At 34.1% G+C, this 27,305-nt stretch overlaps 1 protein-coding gene across 4 annotated transcripts; it reads right to left on the reverse strand.

Moving 5' to 3' along the window:
• Window positions 1-119: 119 nt before the first annotated feature.
• LOC138321319 (receptor-type tyrosine-protein phosphatase epsilon-like) lies at window positions 120-18,808 on the reverse strand. Of its 4 annotated transcripts, XM_069264930.1 has the most exons (10): window positions 18,697-18,808; window positions 18,223-18,240; window positions 12,908-13,082; window positions 12,501-12,646; window positions 11,780-12,073; window positions 9,693-9,907; window positions 7,381-7,560; window positions 4,587-7,082; window positions 4,084-4,246; window positions 121-3,542 (listed from the first exon to the last, which is right to left on the reverse strand). In XM_069264930.1, exons 3-9 carry the CDS (start codon window positions 13,036-13,038, stop codon window positions 4,085-4,087), a joined length of 3,624 nt encoding a protein of 1,207 aa, XP_069121031.1. In that variant the 5' UTR covers window positions 13,039-13,082; window positions 18,223-18,240; window positions 18,697-18,808; the 3' UTR covers window positions 121-3,542; window position 4,084. The 4 variants fall into 4 exon arrangements, with proteins under 4 accessions (XP_069121029.1, XP_069121030.1, XP_069121032.1 ...); XM_069264928.1 differs by having other exon boundaries at window positions 120-4,246; XM_069264929.1 differs by lacking the exon at window positions 18,223-18,240 and adding an exon at window positions 13,862-13,915 and having other exon boundaries at window positions 120-4,246; window positions 18,697-18,731.
• Between the last annotated feature and the right edge of the window lie 8,497 nt (window positions 18,809-27,305).

The raw sequence follows: 27,305 nt of genomic DNA on the forward strand, positions 1-27,305 counted from the left end.
AATACCTTCCTTTGAAATATCAAAGTTATCCCAAAATTGAAGTTTTGTTGCCGCTTCATATCTGTATGTTATCAGATAGAAGTTCATATTGACAAAGTCAATATTGTGTTCAAATTAATTATAAAAAAACCCATTTATCTTCTTTTCTATATTCTTTAATCATAATAGTATTACATTGTTAAGTAAATATACAAATATAATTTATCACATATAATTAACACATCTTATTCACTGCAATCACAATAATAATTAATATTATTATTAGATCAGCTGATAAGGTAAGTGACTGTAATTTCTGTAAACTGGTTTATTTCATAAAGCAAATACTAGCCCTACAGCCCCTACTATTTGCGTCCCCTACCCAAAAAGAATAAAATCAGTCAAAAAAATTATATTTCGGCAAGCAATTATTAAGAGGCGATTGTTGACGGAGTTCACATTGGTCCTACAGTGAGAATATTAAACCGAAATTAAACAAATTATTCATACAATCTATAGCTTATAATGTATCACCATCGGACAATGTAATATTTTACTAGCATATGAAGATTAACCAGATAGTTTGATCACATCTGATAAATCAGCAATTCATTGGAATGTGAAGAAATAAAATTTAGACAAAATTAGAGATGTTGTTCTACTAAATAAATAAAACATTACAGTGTATATAATGGATTAATAAATAATTAATATAATTAACTTTGATCAATTTGTTTACATGTCCTCAATAAACACGCAAGATAAAGTTTGTCATTATGGTTACCCACAGCAAACACTGCCTTTAATTACAAGTAAGGCCATAGCTGTGTAATTTTCTGATTCGCATCCCTTTTTTCCCGAAACTTGCGAGCCAGGAAGGCAAAAACCACACAAAGGAAAATAAAAACATTTTTCTAAAGAACGATAGTTCGTAAGGCCCCCAAATTGATACAAGATTTACACGTTTCTCTAAAAATGCATTAGTTTATTACCAATGATCAAATACAGAGAACGTTTCAATAGATTTCATATCTTGTAGATGGTAGGAAGCATTACTTTCGATTTTGCACGCATCTTTTTAAATTTATTGCTCATTTCTTTAACCTTCTGTGTTTGTTTTTAACTCATGGGACCTAAGTCCGGACGCAAAACAGAAAATAACACCACCATGGCCTTTATACAAGCTTCTTAATTAATATTGTATTGTTGAAATGCAATAAAAGGTAAATAATGGTAAAAAGTGGGATGCAATGAATTTAAAATTTTAATGAAGTAAGGATATTATCGTCTGCAACATTTTTGAATTTCTTTGGAATACAATTTAATACGGTAATAACGAAATTATAATATCGACTCGACAAATTATAAACAACTTTGATGACAAACAAGATACGCATGTGAATTCGAACATGAATGTCACGCATAAGAGAGAAATAAACAAATCCAGTCTGAAAGTATTTTTTGTAGTCTAGTCTGAAGTTAAAATGCTACAAAGTTGTATTGGTATATAACATCATTGGAGGACTGTAATTGGAGGCCAAATTGTATTGAGATAAACCAAAATTAAAGCCGAATATACCATAAACGTATGTATTTCAGCGGTAAATTCAGCAATACCGTATATTGGATTATGATTACTCAACCGCATTTTTCATAAACAAATTCTTTTGAAATATAAGAAATGCAGTAAGTCAGACAAGATATCATTTCAGTGTAACTACCAATAAGTAAATTGTAAACTATTCAAACCTACTCTTATCAGTCTCCATATAGTACTAATAAGGAAATTTAGTTAAATTTTTCATAAAATTTTATTGAATTTAAGTTTTACCTGAAACCCTTTCCTAAAAATTCATTTCAGGCATTTTTTTTACATGACAACCACCTTAAAAACACCCAAACTATCTGAGCAAGTAAAAAAAACAACAGACAGAGCTTAGAATTGGTACAGTGGTATTCAAACAAATCAACAAACAACAAGACATTTATATCTACTGTTAATTCCATTTTTCATATTCAAGTTCTTAAATATATCTTTATTACATATCCTATCTATATATTTGTGTAAATAATATTAGAGAATATACAAGTACACCATACATATCATGATAATATAACGATTTAATGCTATCACATGAGGCAGAGTAGTGTTCATTATAATGATGAATAGCGCTCGATATGGAGTTTGGAATACAAAAACAGCACCACTTGAATGATAAATATATAACAGAATGACAGAATATACAGAGAAAACGAATAGATAAGTAATGATTTAACACATATAACGTGCAATTTGGTAGTTGCTTTATCAGTGGAAATGTTTTGTAATATTCGTGTAGAAAACGAACAAGAATTATTCCGCCTGTTATTCCGACTAGTTCACCACTACTTTCGTTGTATAAAGTTATTATGAGGCACTATATAGTTACTATAGCAACAACGTTTTTGATAAAATGTGCACCAAAATAGGTTAATAAATACCATGGAAAATACTTTACGAAAAAAAAATACCTTTCTATAATACCTATACCTGGACCGAATGCAATTATATCACAGAAAATGTACAAAACATAACAATGAATATATACAACAATAAAAAAAAACAGAAAATGGAAAAAAAGAATATATTTCACCATGAATAAGTTAAATTATCTATATTGTAAAAGTAAAAGGATCTACTCAAATACTGCTTGATAAGTTAGCATGTTATGAAAATGAATACTACGCGATAATAAGTAAGGGTATACAAACGTAAAATATTAGTTACACATTGTAAACTTACTAACTAAAGAAAAGACATCCCCATTAAAAACAAGACAGTTTTGCAAAGTTTATCAATGCATATTAGAAAATAGTAAAATGACCGAGCTAGGAAATAAATTGATACATATACTTCAATATTGTTTTCTTATGCTTTAGACTTTTAATTTTCACGTATTTTTTTAAATCAAAGTGATAAATACTTTTAAATTAAATTATCCTTAATAACTTGTCTTACAGAAACCTATTTTACATAAAAAATACGTTATTTAATGAACAATCAACAATGTACCTAAAAGTTCAAGAATACTTGTCGAGAACTAGACAGTTATAACGTCTGAAAAACTCAACCATTTAAATGCGTTCAAACAATTCATCACTGTGTGAAGTAAATATAAATATTGTCATGTATGGACGGCATGTGTAGTTCGATCTATAAAACAATGAGATCTACAGTTTTACTATTACAATGAAATATGGCATATTCAACATCAAAATGAAAATATCATTAATTGTTAATTTGGTTCAATAATCAATGAACATAGACTGACCATGAAAATACTTTGCGGATATAATTCTAGTCTGTCAAAATCTTAAATAGTCAAAATCATACAACGTTTTTTTTTTTAAATTATTTCCAATAACACAAATACCTAATATACAAATGCAGATCAACAACAAGCATTAAGGAAGACATTACCCCGGTTTGTATCTTTAGGTAAACTGTTAATTTCTATAGTAGTTTTCAATGATCAAAACACAAACCAAAAGCCTCTATCGATTTCCTACTTGGGAGTATTCACCTTCGAACATAAAAAAGTGTTTAATATTTTACAACTATTTTGTTCTGATAGAAGATTTTCCTTGAATTTGAATTTATAGCAAGAATCAATATATCATGTGTCAAAACTCAATAGAAATATTGGTGCATTGAACTTATATATAATTATATTAATCAATGTGGAGATGTATGCTAACCAAGCACTATCATGTATATATGACATCAGGTGATCTTGACGCAATTCATCAACTTGCAAATGTTGTACGGACGGAAATTATTTACGCTGAAAGTAATGAATATTTTCTTTCCCCGTATCTCTATAGATTGGGGTTTCACTTAACAATACATAACATTTTAATCGCACTCGCAATCGCAGATCGATCAAAACTGAAATCAATTAGTTTTAACCCAAAACTTTAATTTTCTTGGAAACATGTAACAACAGAATATAGGATTTACGAAAAAGTTCAATCTAACACTAATATCACAATGACATTCTTGACTGAGGCAGCCTGTGATATACACACAGGATCGTTTCTACGGGAGGACAGTTGCCCTAACACCTCACATGTACTCTAAATGTGACGTATAGGAGGCCAGGCTGAGACTGCCTGGGATATACATAGGATCATTGTTGCTATGAGTCATCATATTTGTCAAGGTTCCGCCCTGCATCCTCAGATTCATAAAGTCCCAGAGAACTCGATAGCAGAATCGGTACTGGTCCTGTAAATAATAAGCAAACATCAATTTACATAAAGCAAGTTTATCGGAACAGTATTTGACACCTAAAAAAATTGGCTGTGCAGTTTGGACTATGACGATCAGCTAATAGGAGTATCAATTTACCCAAACTTGGGTAATAATGCTTTAAAAGGATGTTTTCATGCACAAGAATAATGAATGAGAATGAAATGATTTCGAGATACCTAATCTAATCCGTCATTGATATTCCCAGTCCTTTCATGTTCAAAAAACGTTTTTGTTATTACTGTAAATTACCCCCTCGTTTTAAGTTTACCTTTTACCATTTACCTCATATGACTTTACAACAATCCTTACTCACCAGCATGTCAATTATCTGTTCCCTACGCCGCTTCATGTGTTTGATGGTATGGAACACGTCTACGTCCCCGTCATCCTCCATGGCCTGGCAAATGGCAACCACAGCACAGAACAAACCACTGTGTGTGGCACCATCTTTACAGTGCACCAGTATGGGCGTCTGGTCACCATTCTCCTCCTTCTGCCATTCTGTTACCATGTCGACGAGATCCAGTAACATGGACTTGGACTTCGGAATAAAGTCGGGATCCTCCCAGGCGTTGAACTGAAATTGACGCACCTTATGTGGTGGGCTGCGCGGTTGTTGCATGCTGGTCACCTTGAAGTGACGTATCGTGACGTTATCTCTTTGGTAGTCTTCAGTGTTGTCAATAAAGTAAGGTTCGAACTTCTTCGCCCTATGGTCTGGCCAATACTCTGCACAGGTATCATCTTCATGTTTGTATGACTCCATCATCACTATAGTATGGATGTCGAGATCATACACGAGTTTCCAGAAGTCTGTTATAGTGGTGTGGAGTGGCGTCTGTGTAACAATGAAGTGGTTCCTCCTCCTGTGACTGTCCAGAAACACGGCGTTGATGTAATCCGTTCTACCAAACGAAGTTGCTTCCAAGACCGGTCGGAAGTCATCGGGGGGAACAACGTCTGGAAAGCGATTTTTCACAACATTGAGCGGCAAGAGTGCGGTGTGACACTTTTTCGGAGTTACCTTCCTCGTGTAACGCTGTAGGCAAATGAACTGGTCTTTTAAGAAGGAATGTTTTGTTTTTGGATTTTTGCGTGTTAGCTCATGGTATCGTGACTTCAAGTCTGGCCCGACTCGCGTGTTTCCTGCTACCCTTTCCTCAAATATAGCTTCATAAATGAACACATACTGTTTCAGAGTTCTTACCATCGTTACCCTATCCTTGCGCATTTTTCTTATGAAAGAGAAAACACTAATCCTGCCCTCTGCCTCGTATTGTTCCAACAGGGCGTCTATAGCTATATAACTACCCGTTCTACTGACCCCTGATCCACAATGTACAAGGAGCGGGTTCTTATCGTTTCCTCGGTAGTCTCTCACCTTGTTTCTCATATCCAACAACGGAATAGGATCACTTGGCACACCATGATCTGGCCAGGAGCAAAACTCAAAAAGGTAAATAAACCGATGAGATGAGCTATGTCGCGTTGTGATCTTTATTGTTCTGATGACATAATCTGCAAACTCTCTTGTTTCTATTATCTCGAGTACAAACGATCCGTAGCAGACTCTACCTTGTTTAGTATCTGGCCAGTATTGTGTACACTTGACAATGTTGTCCTCTATGATATTTGTAATCATCACCACGACTTTAATGTTTTTCTGAAATATCATCCTCCAAAAATCAAGCACTGTTTCATCATTGAAAGGACTCTGTGCAGCTATATACTCCGACGACTTTTTGTAACCGTGCATGTAATTTGCATTGATAAAGTCTCCATTAGAATTTTCGTCGGCAGCAAGTACCACCCTTGTGTGATCGTATGGAAGAAGATGAGGGAATCTATTCTTGTTTGCATTTTTACTCATAACGGCTGCATTCCATGACGACAATTGTCCATGCGGAAGATCATGAAACTCCTGACTGAAGGAAATCGGCGGTCCGCCATTTGGAGATGCGGTTGTTCCGTTTGACATTAGTTCAGTTTCCCCAGGGAGAAGTTCGCGTCCAGAAGTGATGTAACGACTCTCACGGTTGGAGTAAATAGTATTCCAGTGTTTCATTGGATCGTAATAATTTTGCTCAGGCATTGGAATAAGATCGTATGGGTCTTTTTCATTACTCTGTGGCTGGTAAACGTACCTGTTCTGGCGGCGCTTGTACCAGAATAGCAATCCCACTACAAGGGCTGCAATGAGCAGTAAGATGATAATAACAACCACTGCCACAATGACTGGGGTGTTGTCTGTCGTATCGGATGTGGCTGGTCCCGCAACAGGCTGAATTGCCTTGGGTTGAATTTGCTTCATGCTGATTATGCTTGTTTTATTAACTTCATCTAAGGAACTGACGATCTCAAGTGATATAACATAAATGTGACCCGTTGTCAATGGTTTGTTAGTCTCAGGTTCTCCATCACCAACTACAAATAACCGTGGGGAGGTAATTTGTGTAGCAGGGATGCTAACCACCAAATTTCCTGGAGCAGCCATCTTTGCAGTCACATCTTGAACATACAGTCGGTACTCGGTGAGGGGTCCTGTGTCGATGACCATCTGGTTGAGTATGATTGTAATCTTGGTGGCAGTAGTATTGACGAAGAACGGAGGCGCAGGTACAGGAGGCTGGCCTATTACTGTAGTCCCAAAGATATCCTCAGCATCACCATATCCGGCATCAGTGGCTGCTCTAATCATTATCATGTACTTTCTGCCAGGGTGAAGGTGACACAAATGATAAGAGGACGCTGTAGCATTTAGAATGACTTCAGGATACTGCGTATTGTTTACCATGTCCGCATAAGTCACCTACAAATAAAAAGCATTCATTTTTGGAGAATGTTACACAATACGAATTCATGAGATCATGCTATAGCTACTTATTCTCGTATTCTACAAGTTTTAATCACATGCACTTTTAGCTGGAAATAGGCATTTTTTATGAGTCAGTAAGGCAACAAGAGCACCAAAAGGTTGGATAGCGAAACAAATATACGGCTAAGGTATTGAATACTATTCTTATAATAATACGATTCAGACCAGCAGTAATATTGATATAATTACCTTTTTTTCCTTGAAATATTGAAGTGAACATAAGAGATCATACCTTGTACTTAGTTATCTGCCCGTTAGGAGTAGTTGGGGGTCTCCAGAGGATATCCAGACAGGACACATTCCTGTCGTTGATGGCAAGATAAGACACCTTTGATGGTTTGTCAGGAAGGGTTGTTTGACTACGCACCTGGCTGAAGTTCCCCCATCGATTCTCACCTGTTCGTGCTTGTACCTGTAATTAAGGAATAACAATTACTACATATCATGCATACAGTATATTACATACTGTGTAATAAAAAAATGTTATTTAATTCCAATGCCCACAATCTGATTATGATAGCACTGAACAACAAAATTTTATTTTTTGTACTTTTAACGAAATTTGACTTTCATCTACCTTTGAATAGATTTTGACTATTCAGTCACCTATTAACAGAATTTTACATTCGTTTGAGATTTTACTTATGAAATTAATTTAGCTTATGACAGAATTCAATTCATATGCGTTTTAACAGAATCTGAGTTTTTGTGCCTTTGAAAGAATTTCATATTTCATTGCCTATTAACAAAATCTGGTGACCAAAAATTACAAAAAGAATTGTACATGTCTTTTCAGATTTCTGTGCCTTGTAGAGTATCACTAATCAACCTAATTTAACTTTTTAATTGTATGTGTATTTTAATAGAATATCTCTTTCTGTGCCGTTAAATGAACCACTATAAACATAGTTTGAATTTTCTTTGCTTTTTCATGGGCTTTGCTTCACCTTTTAGAGTACGCTATATATATCTTTAATTAACGTAACAACTTATGTGCATTTAAACAGAATTTGATTTTTCTGTGCCTTTTTAAAATAGATGTAGCATTGATTAAAACATTTTGTCTTTTTTGTGCCTTTTGGAATACATGTACCACAGATAGACACATTTTGTCTTTTTCGTGCTTTTTAAAGTACATCTTCCACAGATTAAAAGATTTTGTCTTTTTTGTGCCTTTTGGAATACATGTACCACAGATAGACAGATTTTGTCTTTTTCGTGCTTTTTAAAGTACATCTTCCACAGATTAAAGATTTTGTCTTTTTCGTGCCTTTTGGAATACATGTACCACAGATAGACAGATTTTGTCTTTTTCGAGCTTTTTAAAGTACATCTTCCACAGATTAAAAGATTTTGTCTTGCCTTTTATAATATGTGCAGCTTATTTAACGGTGTGGTGCGTCTTATACGTGTACAAAACCTAAAAAAAATCGTAAAAAAGGCCCCTGCGGCTTATACTCAGGTGTGGCTTAATTGTCTGGAAAATATGGTACAGTCAAACCTCGATGTATCGAAGTTCAAGGGACCGTCAGAAAAACTTCGAAACATCGAGACTTCGAATTATTCGTGGTTGAAATTAGACCGATGTTTTTTTTTTACCATGACCAACTGTGGTAGTTGTGTACATGTCGTCTCCGTTCCGTAAACTTTATAATCATTGTATTTACCACAAGCAAAACAAAATAAAAACGAAGTATGCAATTAATCACATGTATTGCTATCGTTAGCAATACATATGTATATTATAAACAAGACTTGCGTGTACTAGGCCTAACCCATGTACAAGTGTTCGTTTGGTGACTATATATTTAAACGATGGTTAATATTACGGAATGAATATTTAAACGAAAACACGTTGTAAAAACGAAACTAAAAAAGAGGAACCGAAAGCGCTACAACACCTACAAAATACTTCGATTTAGAATGATCGATTTGCTCCAGTATTTATGCCAAAGTTGTGCAATGTAACAGTTTTGAGTATGAGTTAATAATAATGTGGCTCGCTATTTACCGTTCCGTAAATTCTACAAACCGCTACCAATGGCGGCGGCGAACATCAATAACGACTAACTGTATCTTTGCCGTACTAATGATATAATAACGCAGCTTGTAAAAACAAAGCACCGGGTATCGGTCTGATTAGTGATATTAATGATATTAATTATGATATCAAGCTAGCAAGACAAGCTGTCATAATCTCTATTGTCCGGCGAATGGCCGTCGCGAGACAGCTAGGTGTGACAGCATGCCGCGGGGTATCGGCGAACACCTGATCTGTACAGGTAAATTTTTGTTCGAATCATCGAGTGTCAGTTACCTATGATTCTATAACAAATGGTCCATGAAAAAAGTTCGATACATCGAGAACTTCGATTCATAAAACTTCGATTCATACATGGGTTAGTTAGTAATGTTATATAGGGAAGAAATTCGGGACCGGACAAAAAGTTCGATACAGCGAGAAATTCGATTCATCGAAGTTCGAATCATCGAGGTTTGACTGTACGTGTACCTTTGCTGATTTTGACTTTATGTTTAGAGTACCTTGAAGTAGTATTGTGTAGCAGGCTCCAGTCCTGTGATGTTGATACTCAGGGCCTGCCCAGCAGGCTTTCTAGTCTCATCCACAAAGCCAGCACTCTTACTGTAGAATACCATGTACTCCCTAATGACCCCGTTAGAGGTCACTGGAGGGTCATAGGTCAAGAAAATGAAGGAAACTCCAGAGGTCATGCCGGTGATGTCAGGTGCTGATGGAGCTATAAATTAATTTGTGATTTAAACAAAAAAGTGAAATAAGGTGACGTGAAGAAAATAAAACAAAATCTCCATTTATCCCACTTTCAAAAGTTAAAAACTTTCTTTAAAAACAAAAATCACATGTATAGTGTAATTGCGGTGACATTACATGCAAACTGAACATTTTGGACAAGGATAACCACCTCAGTAGAAGAAAGAGAGATGCACAATGGGGCGGGTACGGGTAGACCAGCTTTTTCTTTGATGTAAGTCAATAGAGTAATATTCCAGTGGCCCACTTTTGGAACATGGCACTTTTGTCCACATAGGTGAACCTGTGGCATAAAGCCCTATGCATGAAGTGATATGTAGATAGAAGAACAAGGACATGAAGACATTTCTTTGATGTAAGTTACAGTGATGTTTTGACCAACATGTGGTATGTGACATAGTCATTCTGTAACCCATACATGAAGTTCCAATTACATCTAGCAGAAGAAAGTTCAGACAAGCTAGATAATGTGAAAAACAATATAGACAAGAGGCCCATGGGCCTTAATGGTCATCTCACTCATGGCATACAAAAACAAAGTCACAGTATCTATTAGCAGTTAACAATTAATATAAGCAATACAAGCAATTTCTGTGTTGAATATGTAAGTTTCTGAAACAGGTAAAGGTCATTTGTTGAACAAACTTGGTAGCCCTACATTCATATATGGTTGTAATCCACTCAAGGATGAAGGAGGAGTCAGATTTTAAACCTGAAAACAGGAAGAGGGCCAGTGGCCATCTTGGATAACAAAAATCTTAACAAATATGTTTACATGTTGTTCACCATCCCTTAAAACCCCTATAGACCAATTTTCATTGAGATCGGAGTCTGAAACCTGAACACAGGAAGTGGACCAGTGGCCATCTTGGAATACAAAATCTTTATATAAAACATGAATGTCCTTCCCTAATGATATTTTACACCAAATATGGAAGAAGCCACTCAAAGTTAAGTTGGAGTAGGATTTTAAAGCCGAATTTCATCAAAGTTCCCCCTTTCTGAGCCTCACCCCTCTGTCCCCAGGGGTCGGACCTAACTTGTTCATATAATACATGACTGTCCTTTCCCAATGATGTTTCACACCAAATATCATATATGGATGAAATCCATCCAAGGATGAAGGAAGAGTAGGATTTTAAAGCTTAAATTAAGAAAATTACACCTTTTAGGGCCTCGCCCCTCTGCCCTTAGGGGTCGAACCTATCTCATTTATATAAAATATGATTGTCCTTCCCCAATGATGTTTCACACCAAATATGGATGTAACCCACTCAAGGGTTAAGGAGGAGTAGGCTTTCCTATAAATAGTCTTGCACACGGCGCATGGTGGATAGCGCACGACTCATGGCGCACAGCGCATGTCGACGTACGAAATACGATGACAATAAATGGATAGGTACAGTTACCCTGATTTTGCTCAATACATAATCCCTAGCAGAGTTTTTTTCTCACTTAGTTGGGAAGGTATATATATAACTTTTTCGCTCATTTGGAAAGAATTTTGGTAACTTTTTCGGGAAATAAGCAAAAATTGAAATCATTTTCATAGAGAATAGTGGTCATGTGAGAATAGTGACCATAACAAAGCCATGTGTTCAATGCATGAATTTTATAAAAAAAACCCATTTAAATCCTTATCTATCATCATTAATGAACATAAATAAATGTTTATTACCATATATGGTATATAATAAAGCTTGAGTCTCCGCTACAAGAGAAGGTCCCTCCCTTGAGAGTACACTATATAAAAACATTTCTATTTATGCAACAAATCATAGCCCCTGAATCTGTATGACACTTCTAAAACTGATAGATAGAAAAGACTTCGAGAACTTACCAGTCTCTAGAGTAGTCAGATACACAGATCCTGGCGGTCCCACTCCTTCCTCGTTCACAAATCTCAGCAGAACATTGTAGACCGTGTATGACCTCAGATTTGATAGGTCAAAATTATCCTGTGTAGTAGTAAAGTTGGAATCAACAGCTGCAGAATTGTTTAAATTTTTTACGGAGATTGAATAATTTCTGAATTCTCCATTCCTGTGAGAACATTCCGGTTCGTTCCATGCTATTGAACCAGTACTAGCTGAAGTGGATGTCACACGTAGATCCTTGACAGGACCAGTCGGAACTGAAGTAAAAAGTCACATGTCAGATTTCATAAAGTAGATAAAAAGCTCTGAGAATATTTTGCATATGACACAATAAACAATAAACACCCAGGGTGTTTGAAAAAATAAACAAATGGAGGGGCACTTAATGGAACCAAATTTAGACCTTTCACAAAATTACTATACTAATTAGTACATGTAAGCTTGCAAAAGAAACAAAAAATGAAAATAAATGGTATTCATATTTTCAGTCTTCAATAATCAAGATTTATTTTCAAGGTTTAGTGAACAAATGGGAATTTGAGGGGAGGGCGTATAGGGAGGGGGGGGGGGAGCTTATAGGTGCATGGGACGTTATTGGTACATGCACATCATTGCATATAGAAATAATTTTTCAAACTCTTTCTCAATTTCAATGATGATCTCCAACATAGTCTATATACAAACCTTTGGCAGGTGTAATGAATTCTCCTTCCTGCTCCGTCCTCGACTCTGTCAGATTGCCACGGGTGATTGAAACATGCACTTTATACTCGTACTTTCTCCATGGCAACAGATCAGGAATACTTATGTTTGTGTTGTTCAATAAGGAACTGAGGTGGAAAAAGGAAATAGAAAACTATACAATATACAATATCTGTATGCAATGTATGATGGTTTATGGTAAATAACAGCAGAAGACAAAAATGAAAATTAATTTTTAGTATAACTTAAAAAGAATTAACCTACTGATAAAAATAATGATCTTTTAAACACATATAATGAGTCAAGTGAAAGACAAAAGAAGCAACCATTGATTTAAAGATTGAAAAAAATCTGTTAGCATGTTAATAATTTTGTGGATCAAAACGTACACTAGTTGGAAATCAGTGTCAATGATATCTGGCCCACAGCCCCGCACCCTGGACACGCGATACATCAATGTCAGGTTGTCAAGGGAAACGGTCTGGTCTGACATCAGGGTCCAGTTTACATACAGGGACATGTCAGTTGTGTTTACATCAACATCAAAATCAGTGAAAACGGCTCCTGTAAAGTAAACAAAATACAATCAACAAGGATGTCTTAAGAGATAGATAATAAGACAATTTATACTTATGCTTTGGTTTATATTAATTGGGGAATAATAAAAAAAATATAATAAAAAACATTAATATGCAAAGTCATGTCTAGTTAAACAGAAATATAGTGAATTGTTCAATTAATTGAAGTTAAAAATCAATATATAAATCAAGTATATTGTATAATTCACTACTGATCCTCTGTTTTTTTATCAATAATTCTAAAAAAGATTGTCTTACACCTGTACATTATTAAGCTATTAATATTTTGAATGTCATGACGAAAGGCCATCAAATTTACAAAAATAAAAAAAATTCCAAAGAGGAAAAAAAAAAAAATCACACTTTTTATCGATTATAAAATAATTAGGTTCCAAGGCAAAATGAAATCTAACAAACTATCCTAAGGAGGAAATCTTTTAACCTGTGCCTAATTCTTTTTACTTTACAGATCAAATTCTGTTGACAAAATACTGGTAAGCTGTTATCTAAATAATCAAAACTCTCCCAATAACTGGCCTACTATTCCATACTTATATTATAGAGTATCTAGCCTTGCGAGTAGGTATTGATTGTGGTGTCTTGTGATTTGATAGGAGTGTAACATCATACTTTTCAGAGAAAACGACATGAGTTTTGCTCATAAAATTGTGAAGTCACAATTGATACCAAGGACAGATAACTCTATAATATGCAAAGATGGAATACCGTATGTATACGTTAGAAGTCAGTGGTAGAAGTATTTACCTGGTAAGGGTTGTATTGTTGTAATCAAAGGTTTTATTGTAGTAGTTGTGAGAACTGCAGATAAAAAAAGCATTAATGGAAGCATAAGTTTTCAAATTACTGTTAGGCGACATACAATTGGTCCAACACCATTAGTCTGAAATAAAAAACAATCACCACAACCCAGCAGTTATGTCAAATTAGAAAAAAAAAATAAACAAAATAAACTTTAGACATTTAAATCATACTGGTAAATATTTAAGCTCAGGCGATCTCTTTAAAGTGGACTGCTCATTTTTCAAACTTTTTCGGGCTGTATGTACAACAAATGGTGCAGAAAATTATATGAACTTGAGGTTATAAATATCCCATGTCAAAAGATGTATATTTCTCACATAGCTAGCCATGTAAGAGGCAAGCCTCGTTCTGACCCAAAAATTCTGTACCCTCAGGTGGAAAAAGTTCTATCCTACATATGTACATATGAAAGAGTCATATTATATTTGCTGAAATTTAGACTGACATTGTGGAGTTTTGGAGGTATCGTGCATATTTCTCTTACCCTAGAGAGGGACATTCACAATTTTACCAGTTTTCTACGTAATAGAATCTTTCACCTCTTTTGAAGTGAGACAGCTAGGAGAATCTGAACCCAAGGGATAAATTCTTAAGCTGTCAAACACTCGATAACTTAAGAATTTTATCCCTTAAAGATTCTCCTGTCTTTCCCCAAAGGGTGTCAAAGATCCTATCGATTTGTGTCCATAAATTTTGGATAGACATCCAAACAAAAACATACCTAGAAAATAATAATGTAATGCATTAATGTCACTATGTAAGTATTTTTCAGATTTTCTTAGATCTTTTGTCCAACTGGAGTTCTGATAACAAATCATACAAGTGACATTGCAAATGTCATCAAGTTACAAAATTTGAATTGAACATTATACAAAAATTGCACCACATTTTGTGCATTCATAACTGAAGCTCACTCAACCAAATTCATGTGAGTAGATCTTTTACATATGTGAAAAATATGTTTTTTGTATTCATCATTAACTTTTAAATACATATCTTTTAATTAGCATATTGATGATGTTGAATTTAAAGAACTTGTATCATTTAGCATCAGCTAGGACAGCTAGAAAGATTTTTATACATGTGAAGTTTTAGTTTATCTCTTAAAACTAGCAATAATAACTGTATAGTACATCTGTACATATAATAAGATGAATGTGAGAAGGAAAATACAGATTGGCATTGCTGATTGACAGCAGTGGAGGAATCTGGAAAGGTTTCTAAGAAAATCATCCAGGGGAGATAACTACATGCACATTTCCTTGAAGTCCTTACAAAATCGCTGTTTTAGAATAAACAAAGGCTGTAAATCAAACTCAATATTAATTTTTCTAAATATTTCAATTGACATACATATTTACAATACAAAAGGATATTTCTTTGTCCCCATATGTTGACTTTCCGCAGGTTTTTGTTTTCGGGTCAAAACAAGCGTTTAGACTACAATTGCGTGACAGCATTTGTCATTTTTGTTAATATGTAACTGTAACAGGGTGCAGGATTTACAATAAATTTAATACCTGCCTCTGCCAGGGATCGAACTCGGGACCTCTGGATTACTAGTCTGACGCTCAACTGATCGAGATAAAAGAGAAGTTCTCTCTAGCCGAGCGATATATTGCGGCTAGTATTGACCAGGGTTACATACTCCCCCTCCAGGAATCAACTCGTCCTCGAGTTTCCAGGGGTCACAACGATTCCTTCGCAGGTATCGTGAAGTGTCATTCCCGAGTCCCTACATGGGCGCCAATGTAACAGAGCACATGATTTGATACAAACATAATCACCACCTCTGCCAGGATTCGAACTCGGGACCTCTGGATTACTAGTCTGACGCTCAACCAATCGAGCTAAAGAGAAGTTCTCTCTAGCCGAGCGATATATTGTGGCTAGTATCGACCAGGGTTACATAACTATTCTGTATTTGCATATTACAGAATAATCAACCCTTGCGGGTAGGTATTGATTGTGACGCCATATGTTTGCAAGCCTAACATCATTCTTTTCGGAAAATAAGAGGCCCACGGGCCTTAAAGGTCACCTGAGTTCAGATACAGAATGAAACAAAGACATGCATATAAACACTATATATTTGCCCATCAGGCCCTTGAAGTCAGTCAGTGCTTTTATAAATTTGACTTTTTAATCTATGAAGATTATGTGAATTAAGAAGAAAGATTTTTGAAATGTTATCCATTTTGACCCATTTTGGCCCCACCCCTCTGGCCCCTGGCGGTCGGCCCGGACCAATATGGATTATGATGTTAAAATGCTATCTCAGGCTAATAATTCTAACCCAGATTGACTAATTTCCTATGAAAACTAAGCAAATAATGTCCCTAAATGTGTTTTTCCAATAGAAACTAAAGTAAATTTGACCCCCTCCCAAGCGGAAAATCTGAGATCCCAGGGCCATGAAATTCACAAATTTTTGTATAGGGCCTGAAGACCTTACAATCTATCAAGAGTATCTGGTTCCATCAAATCTGTGAATTTAAAAAGAAGATTTTTGAAATTACCATTTTGATCCCTTTTGGCTCCACCCCTCTGGCCCCAAGGGTCATATAATTCACAATTTTAATAAAACACCTTAAGACCTGTCCATCTATAAAGAGTATTTGATTCTATCATTTCCAGTATTTAAGAAGAAGATTTTTAAAGTTTGAGCCTATTTGCCCCTTTTGGCCCCGCCCCTCTGCCCCGAGGGGGTTGACCAGGACCAATATAGATATATGATATTAAAATGTTATTTCAAGCTAATAATTCTAAACAAGTTTGACTCATTTCCTATGAAAATTAAGCAAAAAATGCTCATAAATGTGTTTTCCATATATAAACTATAGTAAACTTGACCCCCTCCCCAGGGGGAAACGTGAGACCCCAGGGTCATATCATTCACAATTTTCATAAAACACCTTAAGACCTGTCCATCTATGAAAAGTATTTGATTCTACCATTTCCAGTATTTAAGAAGAAGATTTTTAAAGTTTTAGCCTATTTGCCCCTTTTGGCCCCGCTCCTCTGCCCCGAGGGGGTTGACCAGGACCAATATAGATATATGATATTAAAATGTTATCTCAGGCTAATAATTCTAAACAAGTTTGACTCATTTTCTATGAAAATTGAGCAAAAAATGCTCATAAATGTGTTTTCCCTATATAAACTATAGTAAACTTGACCCCCTCCCCAGGGGGAAATGTGAGACCCCAGGGTCATATAATTCACAATTTTTGTAAAGGACCTCAAGACCTTTCCATCTATGAAGAGTATGTGATTCTACCATTTCCAGAATTTCAGAAGAAGATTTTTGAAGTTTAGCCTTTTTGACCCCCTTTGACCCTGCCCCTAAGGCCCCTGGGGGTCAGTCATGGAAAATTGGTTAATAGGATTCAATGGCCTTCTCATACTTATAATTCTGACAATATTTGACTTATTTCCTATTACAACTGATCAGATAATACTCAAAAATGTGTTTTCCCTATATAAACTATAGTAAACTTAACCCCCTCCCCAGGGGGAAACCTGATACCCCAGGGTCATACAATTCACAATTTTTGTAAAGGACCTTAGGACCTTTCTATCTATGAAGAGTATTTAATTCCATCACATCTGTGAGTGGAGAAGAAGATTTTTTAAATTTTAGTCAATTTTACCCCTTTTGGCCCCTCCCATAGCTCCCTGGGGGGGTGAGGACCATATAATTCACAATTTTGATTGGCCTTATTCCTTAGAAGGTTTGTGCAAAATTTCATTGAAATTGCTTCAGCAGTTTTGGAGAAGGATTCAAAAATATAAATTGCTTACGACGGACGACGGACGACGGACGACGGACGACGCACAACGTGGACATAAGGCGATTAAAAAAACTGATGGAAATTGTGCCAACAAAATATTGACGTCACAATGGATACCTATATGAAGGGAGCTAACTCTGTAATATGCAAATCGGAATATTGATTCCAGATACAAAAACAGCCTCATATAAATATCCTGATATAAAGTAAATATATATTACATAGCAGAAATGTTGTATTGTCTGCTTTTAAAAGAGAAACTGACCACCACCGAAACAAAGGAATTCCATTTAGTATATATGTAATACAGTATACTTGTTAATTTCACTTCACTCCATATGAGGTAACATCAAAATTAGTAAATAAGAACAATAGAACTCAATTAAGTAGGTCAGACAATCGGAAATAAAAACAGAATCAGAGATATCTAATTAGCAGAAGTTTAAGGCATTATAGTTTATCTAAAAATGTTGATATATGTATATATACTGTGTTTTCACTAAATCTTACCGGAAGCAGATGAATTGTCTAAACAAATAATGCACATTACCGATGAAATGTCTTAAAATTTTTATATTTCTAATTCTATAATGTGTTCCAAGAAAGATTTTCTTTTCATGAAAATGTGATATGATTGTGATATGCAATGAAAAAATGAGCAAACTTTGAAGAGCACTATCTCAATCATAGCACTACTACATACTTTTCATGCAGCTTATTTGTTAATACAGATGAACATATATTGTACATTTGATATAAAAATTCTTTTAAAACCCTCTTTTTTTATTAATGATATACCAGTATGGAAATAAACACTCAAAAATCTTAAAGCTTTATCATGCATACAACATGGTAAATGCAAAAACACACTGAGAATTTATGAGTATAATTTAGTCTGAATAACATACCATATTTTTCCAAACACACGAAAAATCTTAAGGTAAATACAAATGATTGAAGGATGAAGAATTCTGCTAGACTTACCAGGACATGCAACTGAAAAGAACTCGGTCTCGAATCCCCAGATTTTGGTACTGAACGGTTTTGTGCCATCCTTGGCGATGGTGTCCACTCTGAACTTGTAAAGAGAGTTTGGGTCGAGTCCAGTAAAAGTGTAGGTGTATGTATTGAGAATATCTGTATCACCGACGGGGGTGTTCACTTGGCTGTACCACCCTGGGTCAGATATATTGTCACTTCTGGACCAAACCCTGTAGAAATAATCCGCAAATGTTATTGAATTTTTATTAATTGAGGAAAGCTGTCTTTGGTGATCAATGAGATTATAATCCAACTAGAGTTGTGAACTAGTGTGGATCATTTTGTCAACTAGATTCTAGATCATTCTATAGTACATTTTTGAGTACTTTGATTACTATTATTAATTATCTAAAAAAATAAGAGTTAGTTCCCTTTATCGTTCATTCCTCCACTCTTTTTTCTATTTGATAACTACACTACAGAAATTTTCATGATGAGGCCAAATCCAATCACTTATTTTAAAAAAATTACAGAAAAACCAAGCTAAATATTTTCTAGACAATCTACTTTCTCTCTTGATTACGTGTGCAATTTGAAAAGAAGCATGACTGAAGGTTGTGATTGGATGAGTCCCGCCAAAGAAGCACAAGAAAGCCTACAAAGGTCATATGTATACTGGGCAGGACAAATGGCTATTAATCAACATATTGACATAGCAATGTGTAGAAAATGGGTATATTTGATCTCAAGTACACTGGTAAAACGGTCTCCGAACATGACCCCTATAGACATTTTCTGTCAGATCTTTCTATTGAACGCAATGGTGATATAGGATCTGTACTCATCTCGCCAACAAATGACACAATAAAGCATTATTGAGTATAGTGTATGTTTGGGCGCGATATTGCTTACAAACTCGCCTGTTGGGGCGATATTGCTTACAAACTCGCCCCTTAAGCAACATTATCCATGTGATACTTCCCGTTTGAAGGAAACATAATGATCATGTGATGATGAAAACTGGCATCAACAAAATTTTCATCAAAACATAAATTCATAAGAAACGATAGGGTGTTTCCTTCTTGTAATGTTTGCTCTCTTGTAAATATTCAAGTGCGTATAGTGAAGTGCACTGGAGTGCACAAGTAAAGTTAACTCCGGTTCACTAGCTAGTGCACTAGAGTTAACATCGTAGTGCACTAGAGTTAACATCGTAGTGCACTAGAGTTAACATCGTAGTGCACTAGAGTTAACAACGTAGTGCACTAGAGTTAACACTGTAGTGCACTAGAGTTCACATCGTAGTGCACAAGATAAATGAGCCTGATACTCCTACTTATTGCATAAATTGTACATGTACAATCTGTTCATGTATATATTTCATTGAATGGTTTTAAATATCTTTCAATTATTTCAGATGAATTACCAAATGTACTCTGTATTTAAAAATTAGCATAACTAAGTTAGTATGTAAATAAATAATTTATTAAATAAAATGGTTACTTTTATTGGTGTACATTATTATATATGGGTTTCATCTGAGTAATTTAGCCTAATATGAGTTTTAATATTTAAGTAAAGACTATACCGTAAGCTTCAATATACAAATGTAGCTTGACCACATGCATCTTTGCTTTAGATAATTTTTTTCAAAAAATAAATAAATGAAGGTATTCTATATTTTAATAGCTATATCTATTTTAATTTATTTCAAGTATTTAATTATTTTTTTTATTTGATTTTATTATTTATTTATTTGAATCATATATCTTTGTTTTTGCCATTCTAGAAATTAACAGCTATGTATAATTGTATTTCACATTTAGAATGTCAGATTTTGTACATTTAGCAGTTTTGGCTATTACACTTTTATTATACCCTCGTAAGTCGCTTGGTGAAATTTTACTGTACTGGCCAGGCTCCAGGCCTAGGGCAATAACCAAGCTAGGGGTCACCTGTCTTGTCACGCATGACTGCCCCTCACCTAATCCTGTAATGGTGTGTTCTCCATTTGCCCACTTTTTAGAGAACAAAGAAAAGTGTTGGTATAGGAGAACAATGGAAAACCAATTATAGTCAGTTTCATAATAATTTTTACCTGTGCTTACCTGTTTTCATTTACCTGAGCTACCTATAGTTTGTCAAAAGTGGGGAAATAGAGATATCAATATATACAGTACAGTACTATATATATATTTTTTATGTTACATCTTTGTAAATTTCAACATTAAGATAAAGAATAAAGAACAATTTGCATCCAAGTTTTAGGCAAAGTGTCCACATAGGAAGAGCAAATTGTTTTTTACCAACTATTTCAATTTCAAGAATTAGTTAAACTCATAAAAAACATCTACATCTGTCATTATTAGGAGAACCCAATCAAGACAATAATGCTTGTAATGTTGGCATGTGTACTTGTGTAGCTATATAGAGGATATATCACAAGAAACTGTTCAATTCTATAGGATGATACATGTAACAATACACATATAAAATATGCATGTATCTAATTAATTATATCATATACAGTTGTATTCCATATACATTGTATATCAAACTTTACTGATGTCCCGACATTCCAATTCTACAATAACAAGAAAGTCAAACATACATGTACTGTATATTTGTATGTTAGACATTGACAAAATCAAGCTATTTTTCATCAAGGAAGATATTTTCGCAATTTTTGGAAACCATAAAATATCCTCACATGAAATAATTACTAAGTATGAGATGTTAATAAATTATAAATATACTTTTTATTCAGAATTTAATTATTTGGATATCTGAAATTGAGATATCTTTTTGTTTTACAGTAACCTGCAAAATGCAGTAAAATTATGCATAAATTGATAATAACATGTAATTATATATATCAATGCGCATCACTTTTATCACACTATAAAAATAAACTCAGCATTTCTACAGAAGATAGACTTCTGAAAACTGCAAATTGTTTGAGAGAATGCGAATGTTATACTATAACTAAAGAACAATGAGAAATTGTTCAAAGTTTTGCTGATTTTGAAATTTCGTTAACTTATATACAGTAAACCTCCGGATAGTTTTGAACACGCAATTTTTCCAAGAAAAACAGTAATTTTATAGCTAGTGATGACTCTTTTATAATATATTCTTCTTCGGATAGTTTGCACCTGTCCAATGATGAACATAAAAGTAAGACTTTTGTCGGCAAAACGGCACAATGTGGCCCTAAAAATGACAATATATTGCAGAGTATTTCAGTAAAATTGTCAAAAAAGTGATTTCTAATGAAAAGAGGCTATATATATTATAAAATGTATGATACATATTACCATAAATAAACTAGATGAAGTTTAATGTAGTTGTATGTATGTATATATTATATGTTTGTCAAAATGATAGAAAGAACTTTTGAAGTTAGTACCAAATATTAATTCTATGTTTGATGTGTTCAATTAACATAAAAATATCAAGAACATAACTGAGATTACAAAAAGAGTAACATATTAATTAGATGTTTCCATGTAATAAAATTTTCATGCATGTACATGTTATGCATAAATGATACCCTTACGGAATAAGTACAATAGCACAAGTGAATTCACAGGTAAAACACAGGTAAATCCAGTTTAATCCAGGTTTACTTCTCTGAAATAGACTATAATCCTTGTCATAACATTCTTGCTAATTATCAGATTATAAAAATTGGGCAAATGGAGAAGGGGACAGCCCCTGTAATTAACCTATGAAGCCAGTTCAATTAACACAAAAATTGTGATTCCTGAAAATACAGGAGAACAGGTGCCCTATGAGTTTTGATTTTTGAAAAGTTTACAGAACTTTGCATTTCGTCAAGAGTCAAACAATTTAACTGAAATAAATTAAGTTGAAATTTTATTAAATAGTTCTTATTATGTAGCTTCCTTTGTACCCCAATAACTCTGTCAGAGACATACAAATATAGATTTTATATGTCTCTGACTCTGTTAATTAATTGGCGAATTCCCCGAACACCAACTCTGGTAAAAACAAAGGGAGGTGTTTATGTAGGGAACCCTTTGAAGTTTAGTTATAGTCTGTTTCAAAATCTAACACCAACTCAGGTAACTTTTCAACCAGGTAATTTTTATACTCATACCTATGATAAATAATAATAATAATGCATAATAATGTCACACATTTTTACACAACATCTACAATTAAAAAAAATATTCTTCATTAGTAAAAATGCCGAGCCGTTAATTGGCTTACGAGACACGAATGTACTAAAATTATGAACAATATATGTGAATAAAACAACATTATCAGTTAAAGTTATAGTTAAGTTCTCCTCATCGCTAAAAAGATATATTTAGAAAGACTAACTTGTAAAACATCACAATTCATTAAAAAGATAAGTTGATTATCAGAAGACATACTTTCAAAATGTTCACATAAAACAGTTACTCTATCAATTATGTAAGTTGTCCTTTAATCACAATACGCTTTACAGTTAAAAATTAAATGTTCCAGTAAGGTTTATATAACGAATTGCGTTTGTAACTATTATACAGTTCTGTGTACTACAGTTTTGTTAATGTTTAATTTGTATAAAATGTTGTACACTAGTGGAAGAGGGAAAGGGTTGATATAGGCACCGCCTGTTACCCAATTTCATTTTGTATGATTTATATAAAATAAAATATTTTTGATTGAATTGATATGCAAAATAGTTCCTGCCAATTTAAGCAAGGTGCAGCAGCTGTGATGCTGATCATGAGTCGGCTTATGTCATCAAGTCAATGGTTCCGTTCTGGTATCCCAAATAATGTCTGTATATTCTATGTTTAATGTTTAATGTTTCAATGTTCGTAATAAGTTCTGTCTTGATGAAACTTTTTCACAAATATTAAAGATGTAATCCGACCATGCTCTTTTTTTTGATCAGCCCATGAAGAAATTGACGATAGATCATCATCCAAAAACTCTGCATGTATTACTGTCAGTAAAAGGTCATCATCATTATCAATATAGAGATGTGTCATCAGCAAATATTTTTATATAAGATATTACATTATCTGTTAAGTCATTTATAAACAATAGGAAAAGAAAAGACCAAGTACTGAACCTTGCGGTACTCAAGCATTTATCGGTTTTTCATTAGATTACCGGGTAATTGATATTCGTTTATGAATACGAGTTGTTTTCTGTCAGATAAGTAGGCTTCAAACCAATCATACAGTTTACCTTTAATTCCATATTTTTTTTTCAACTTATACATTAAGTTTTAACAGAGACTTCGGTATAATATATATATGATATTATATCTAAGTCTCTGGTTTTAATGCCTTACTCGATCAAAAGCTTATATCACAGAAAATAGATGAAAAAAGTGATCGATCCTATCAACAAAGGGAGGAAACATCTTCACTTATAAGAGAAATCCCTCCACTAAGTGTTTAAAAGGGTCAGTTTATGATATTTTAGATCATATCTGACATTATTTGTTTCTCCTAAATATTGCCCAATCAGACGAAATCCTCTGAATTAAAGAGGAGGATTCTCATCCTTGAAAACTGAAAAAAACACAGTCAAGTATAGATCAATAATAAACTGTAAATTCAACAATTCTAGTACAGATGTTTTAAAAAGTGTATATTAATCTAAATCTGAAAACTAAAATAAATCAGAAAGTATAAAAAGTATAAGAAAATGATGAAATTGAATGATCTAGAATAGTATTTCTATTAAATATTTACACTTATAAAGCTTGAAAGTGTACAAATACAAGTCAAGTTGGTAATTTAACGTTCTATTCAAATATCATGGCAAGTATGATTTTTTCTGAAGTATGCCTCTGTTTTATACACCATTCTGCAGCATCTTGAGAATAACAGTTACTGATTTGCTGATCACCTACCTGGTGAGTTGATTTACCTGAGATTTACCTGTGATCTTGCACTGAGAACAATTCTGAGATAGACTATAACTCCCTATCAACACACCTTAACCCCTATGAAAACACCCCACCCTACCCAGAGTTGGTGTTCGGGGAAGACCCCAATTAATTCTAGCAAGAAATTTATATGGTTATTTAACAGCTGTGCGATTGGGACGATCAGTCAATCAAATTTGCGAAATCATTCCATATGATAAACGGACCACGTTGATGAGTCTAATTATTTAAATCAAATCCTTATTTCTGTTTAAACATATATTTCTACACATGTAATATTACATCATAATATTTAAAATATATTTTGATTGAAATATTAAATTTTGATTTATTTCTATATACCGTATATATATGTATAAACATATTAAATTTTTATCAAAATTAAGCAGCAAAAGTTGTGTACATTTATTAAAAGATTATTAACTAAAAGTGATGATCATCGACCTGCATGTACATTAAAATAATGTGGAGTGTCGCATATAATTCATGTTGTGTTTTAGTGTTTACACATACACATAAAATACAATATTTTTATCATATACATATCAAGGATTTCTAACTACATACGTGTACATATTAATTATTTAATTGTTATCATATTTAATTGATGTGTAATTGGTACAAAAGTCTGTCACATACACTAATATACATGTACTGTACATTGTACATGGGGATACAGGTAATGTCAGGTATACACTGTACCCGCATACATACATAAATGACTTGGTGACCAATGACTTGTATACTGTAAACTCTTGGCACACAGGTCTGTCGTTATGGTCACTAGGCCTAGGGCCCTTTTCTCCCTATTTCCCCATCCCACCACCTGAGGTGACACCTTACCTGAGATGATCAGTCAGGCGTCACAGGTAAGGTATACCTATTTTCTTTAACCCAAGGGGGTCCATTGTAGCATTCAATTCAATAGATACATAGCATGCTGTGATAGCCTCTGTACCTGATTAGTTTAGTAAAGTCTAACGGTCTGCTTGACCCCATGTGGTTTTGTTTCATATACTAATAATAATAAACTTACAGCTACTTTTTATCAAAATACGCCTATTCTTTCAATTGAGAATAATTGTTATAATATTGTTTTTTCCCTCAAAATGAAGATAATGTATTCACATTGTTTTGTATCTTGTTTTTATTTTATTTATATTTTTTGAGGAGATGGAGAGGGGTTTATTAATTATGTACTATATAGTTAAATTTTATACTACATAATGTACATGTATATATGTGTATTCCAAACATGCTTCGAGACAATACCCCTTGGGCTCCTTTATACCCCAGCCCCACCCCAAACCTACTTAACTACATTGTAGTGCACTAGTGTATGTGTATTTCGCCACTCTGACACTTATTCTGCCCTCTGGACATGAATTGTTTTACCTGAAATTTAACTTACATGCTGGCTCAGTTATACATACGACCATCATACATACTAGTCCAAGAAAAGGATGTGATTACATGAATGAACGTGTAAAATCAGATATTTAGATAATATATTGTATAAATTTCTGGTAAAACCTATAATCTAGCTAGAACAAATGTAGCTTCATGAACACTGTATCTAAAAATACAAGTTATTTAATTGACAATTTTAATTGTCCATGCACACTGTTGGCATTACTTTCATCCCCCCATATTACAATTCAATGTTAGTAATTGTAAGGATCCATATAGTATCCGGAAAATTCATTCATTTATTTATTTCAAAATGAATAAAAGTTATACCACAAATTTGAATATACTTGTATTTGTTAGGTTATACTGGAACATGTGTGTATCACGTACATTCACGTACAGGCACTGTAAAACTGAAGTGCACTACGTAGTGCACTAGAGTTAACATTGTAGTGCACTAGAGTTAACATTGTAGTGCACTCGAGTTAACACTGTAGTGAACTGGAGTTCACATCGTAGTGCACTCTAGTGCACTACAATGTTTAGTCTAGTGCACTACGTTGTTCACTACGTGTGCACTACAAAGTGCACTAGATACCAAGTTTAGTTTGCTCCCAACTGTATCTGTAACATAGTTCACGTGACATTACGAGGTTATCACGTGTACTCGATATCTATTATATATACAATGTATATCCCTCGCTGAGGTCGTTTTGCTTTGAGCTTGTTGCAAGGGTGGATGTTATTTAGGAAGCAACGTCCAGATTAGTCACAGTGATGGTTTTAATAATATTAATTATTTTCTTATCATAATCATAACATGAATATGAAAATTGTTCCTAATCATTTATCGCTGTATCAAAACCGGTCATTAAAACCCTTATTTAAGTTTGATCTTGTTTAAAGATATAACCCGTGTCATTTAAGAAAACGACGGATTGTGTTCGTAAAGAAAACTGGAGGTACCAGGAGAAAACATGACCAGTATTTTTGTAAGTGGTCAGTTTTTCCTGGACAACCAGCACCTTATCCAGTTAAGTTAAAAGTACTAATGACAATAAATGAATAGTTATTTATCACATAATCCGCCTGATATCCAGTGATTTCGCCCGTATAATTTTTTTTGCGTATGTCACTAGTGTAATATGACCTGGAGCGATTTTCATTGGCTGGAAATTCATTGTGACGTCAGACAGAAACAATAAAATGACGTCCGGAAAAATGACGTGACGTCAGAATTACGAGGACGGCGAGAAAAAAATGGCGGCCTCTGCTGGATTTT

Source organism: Argopecten irradians, chromosome 4, assembly GCF_041381155.1.
Source record: "Argopecten irradians isolate NY chromosome 4, Ai_NY, whole genome shotgun sequence".
Taxonomy (NCBI): Eukaryota; Metazoa; Mollusca; class Bivalvia; order Pectinida; family Pectinidae; genus Argopecten; species Argopecten irradians.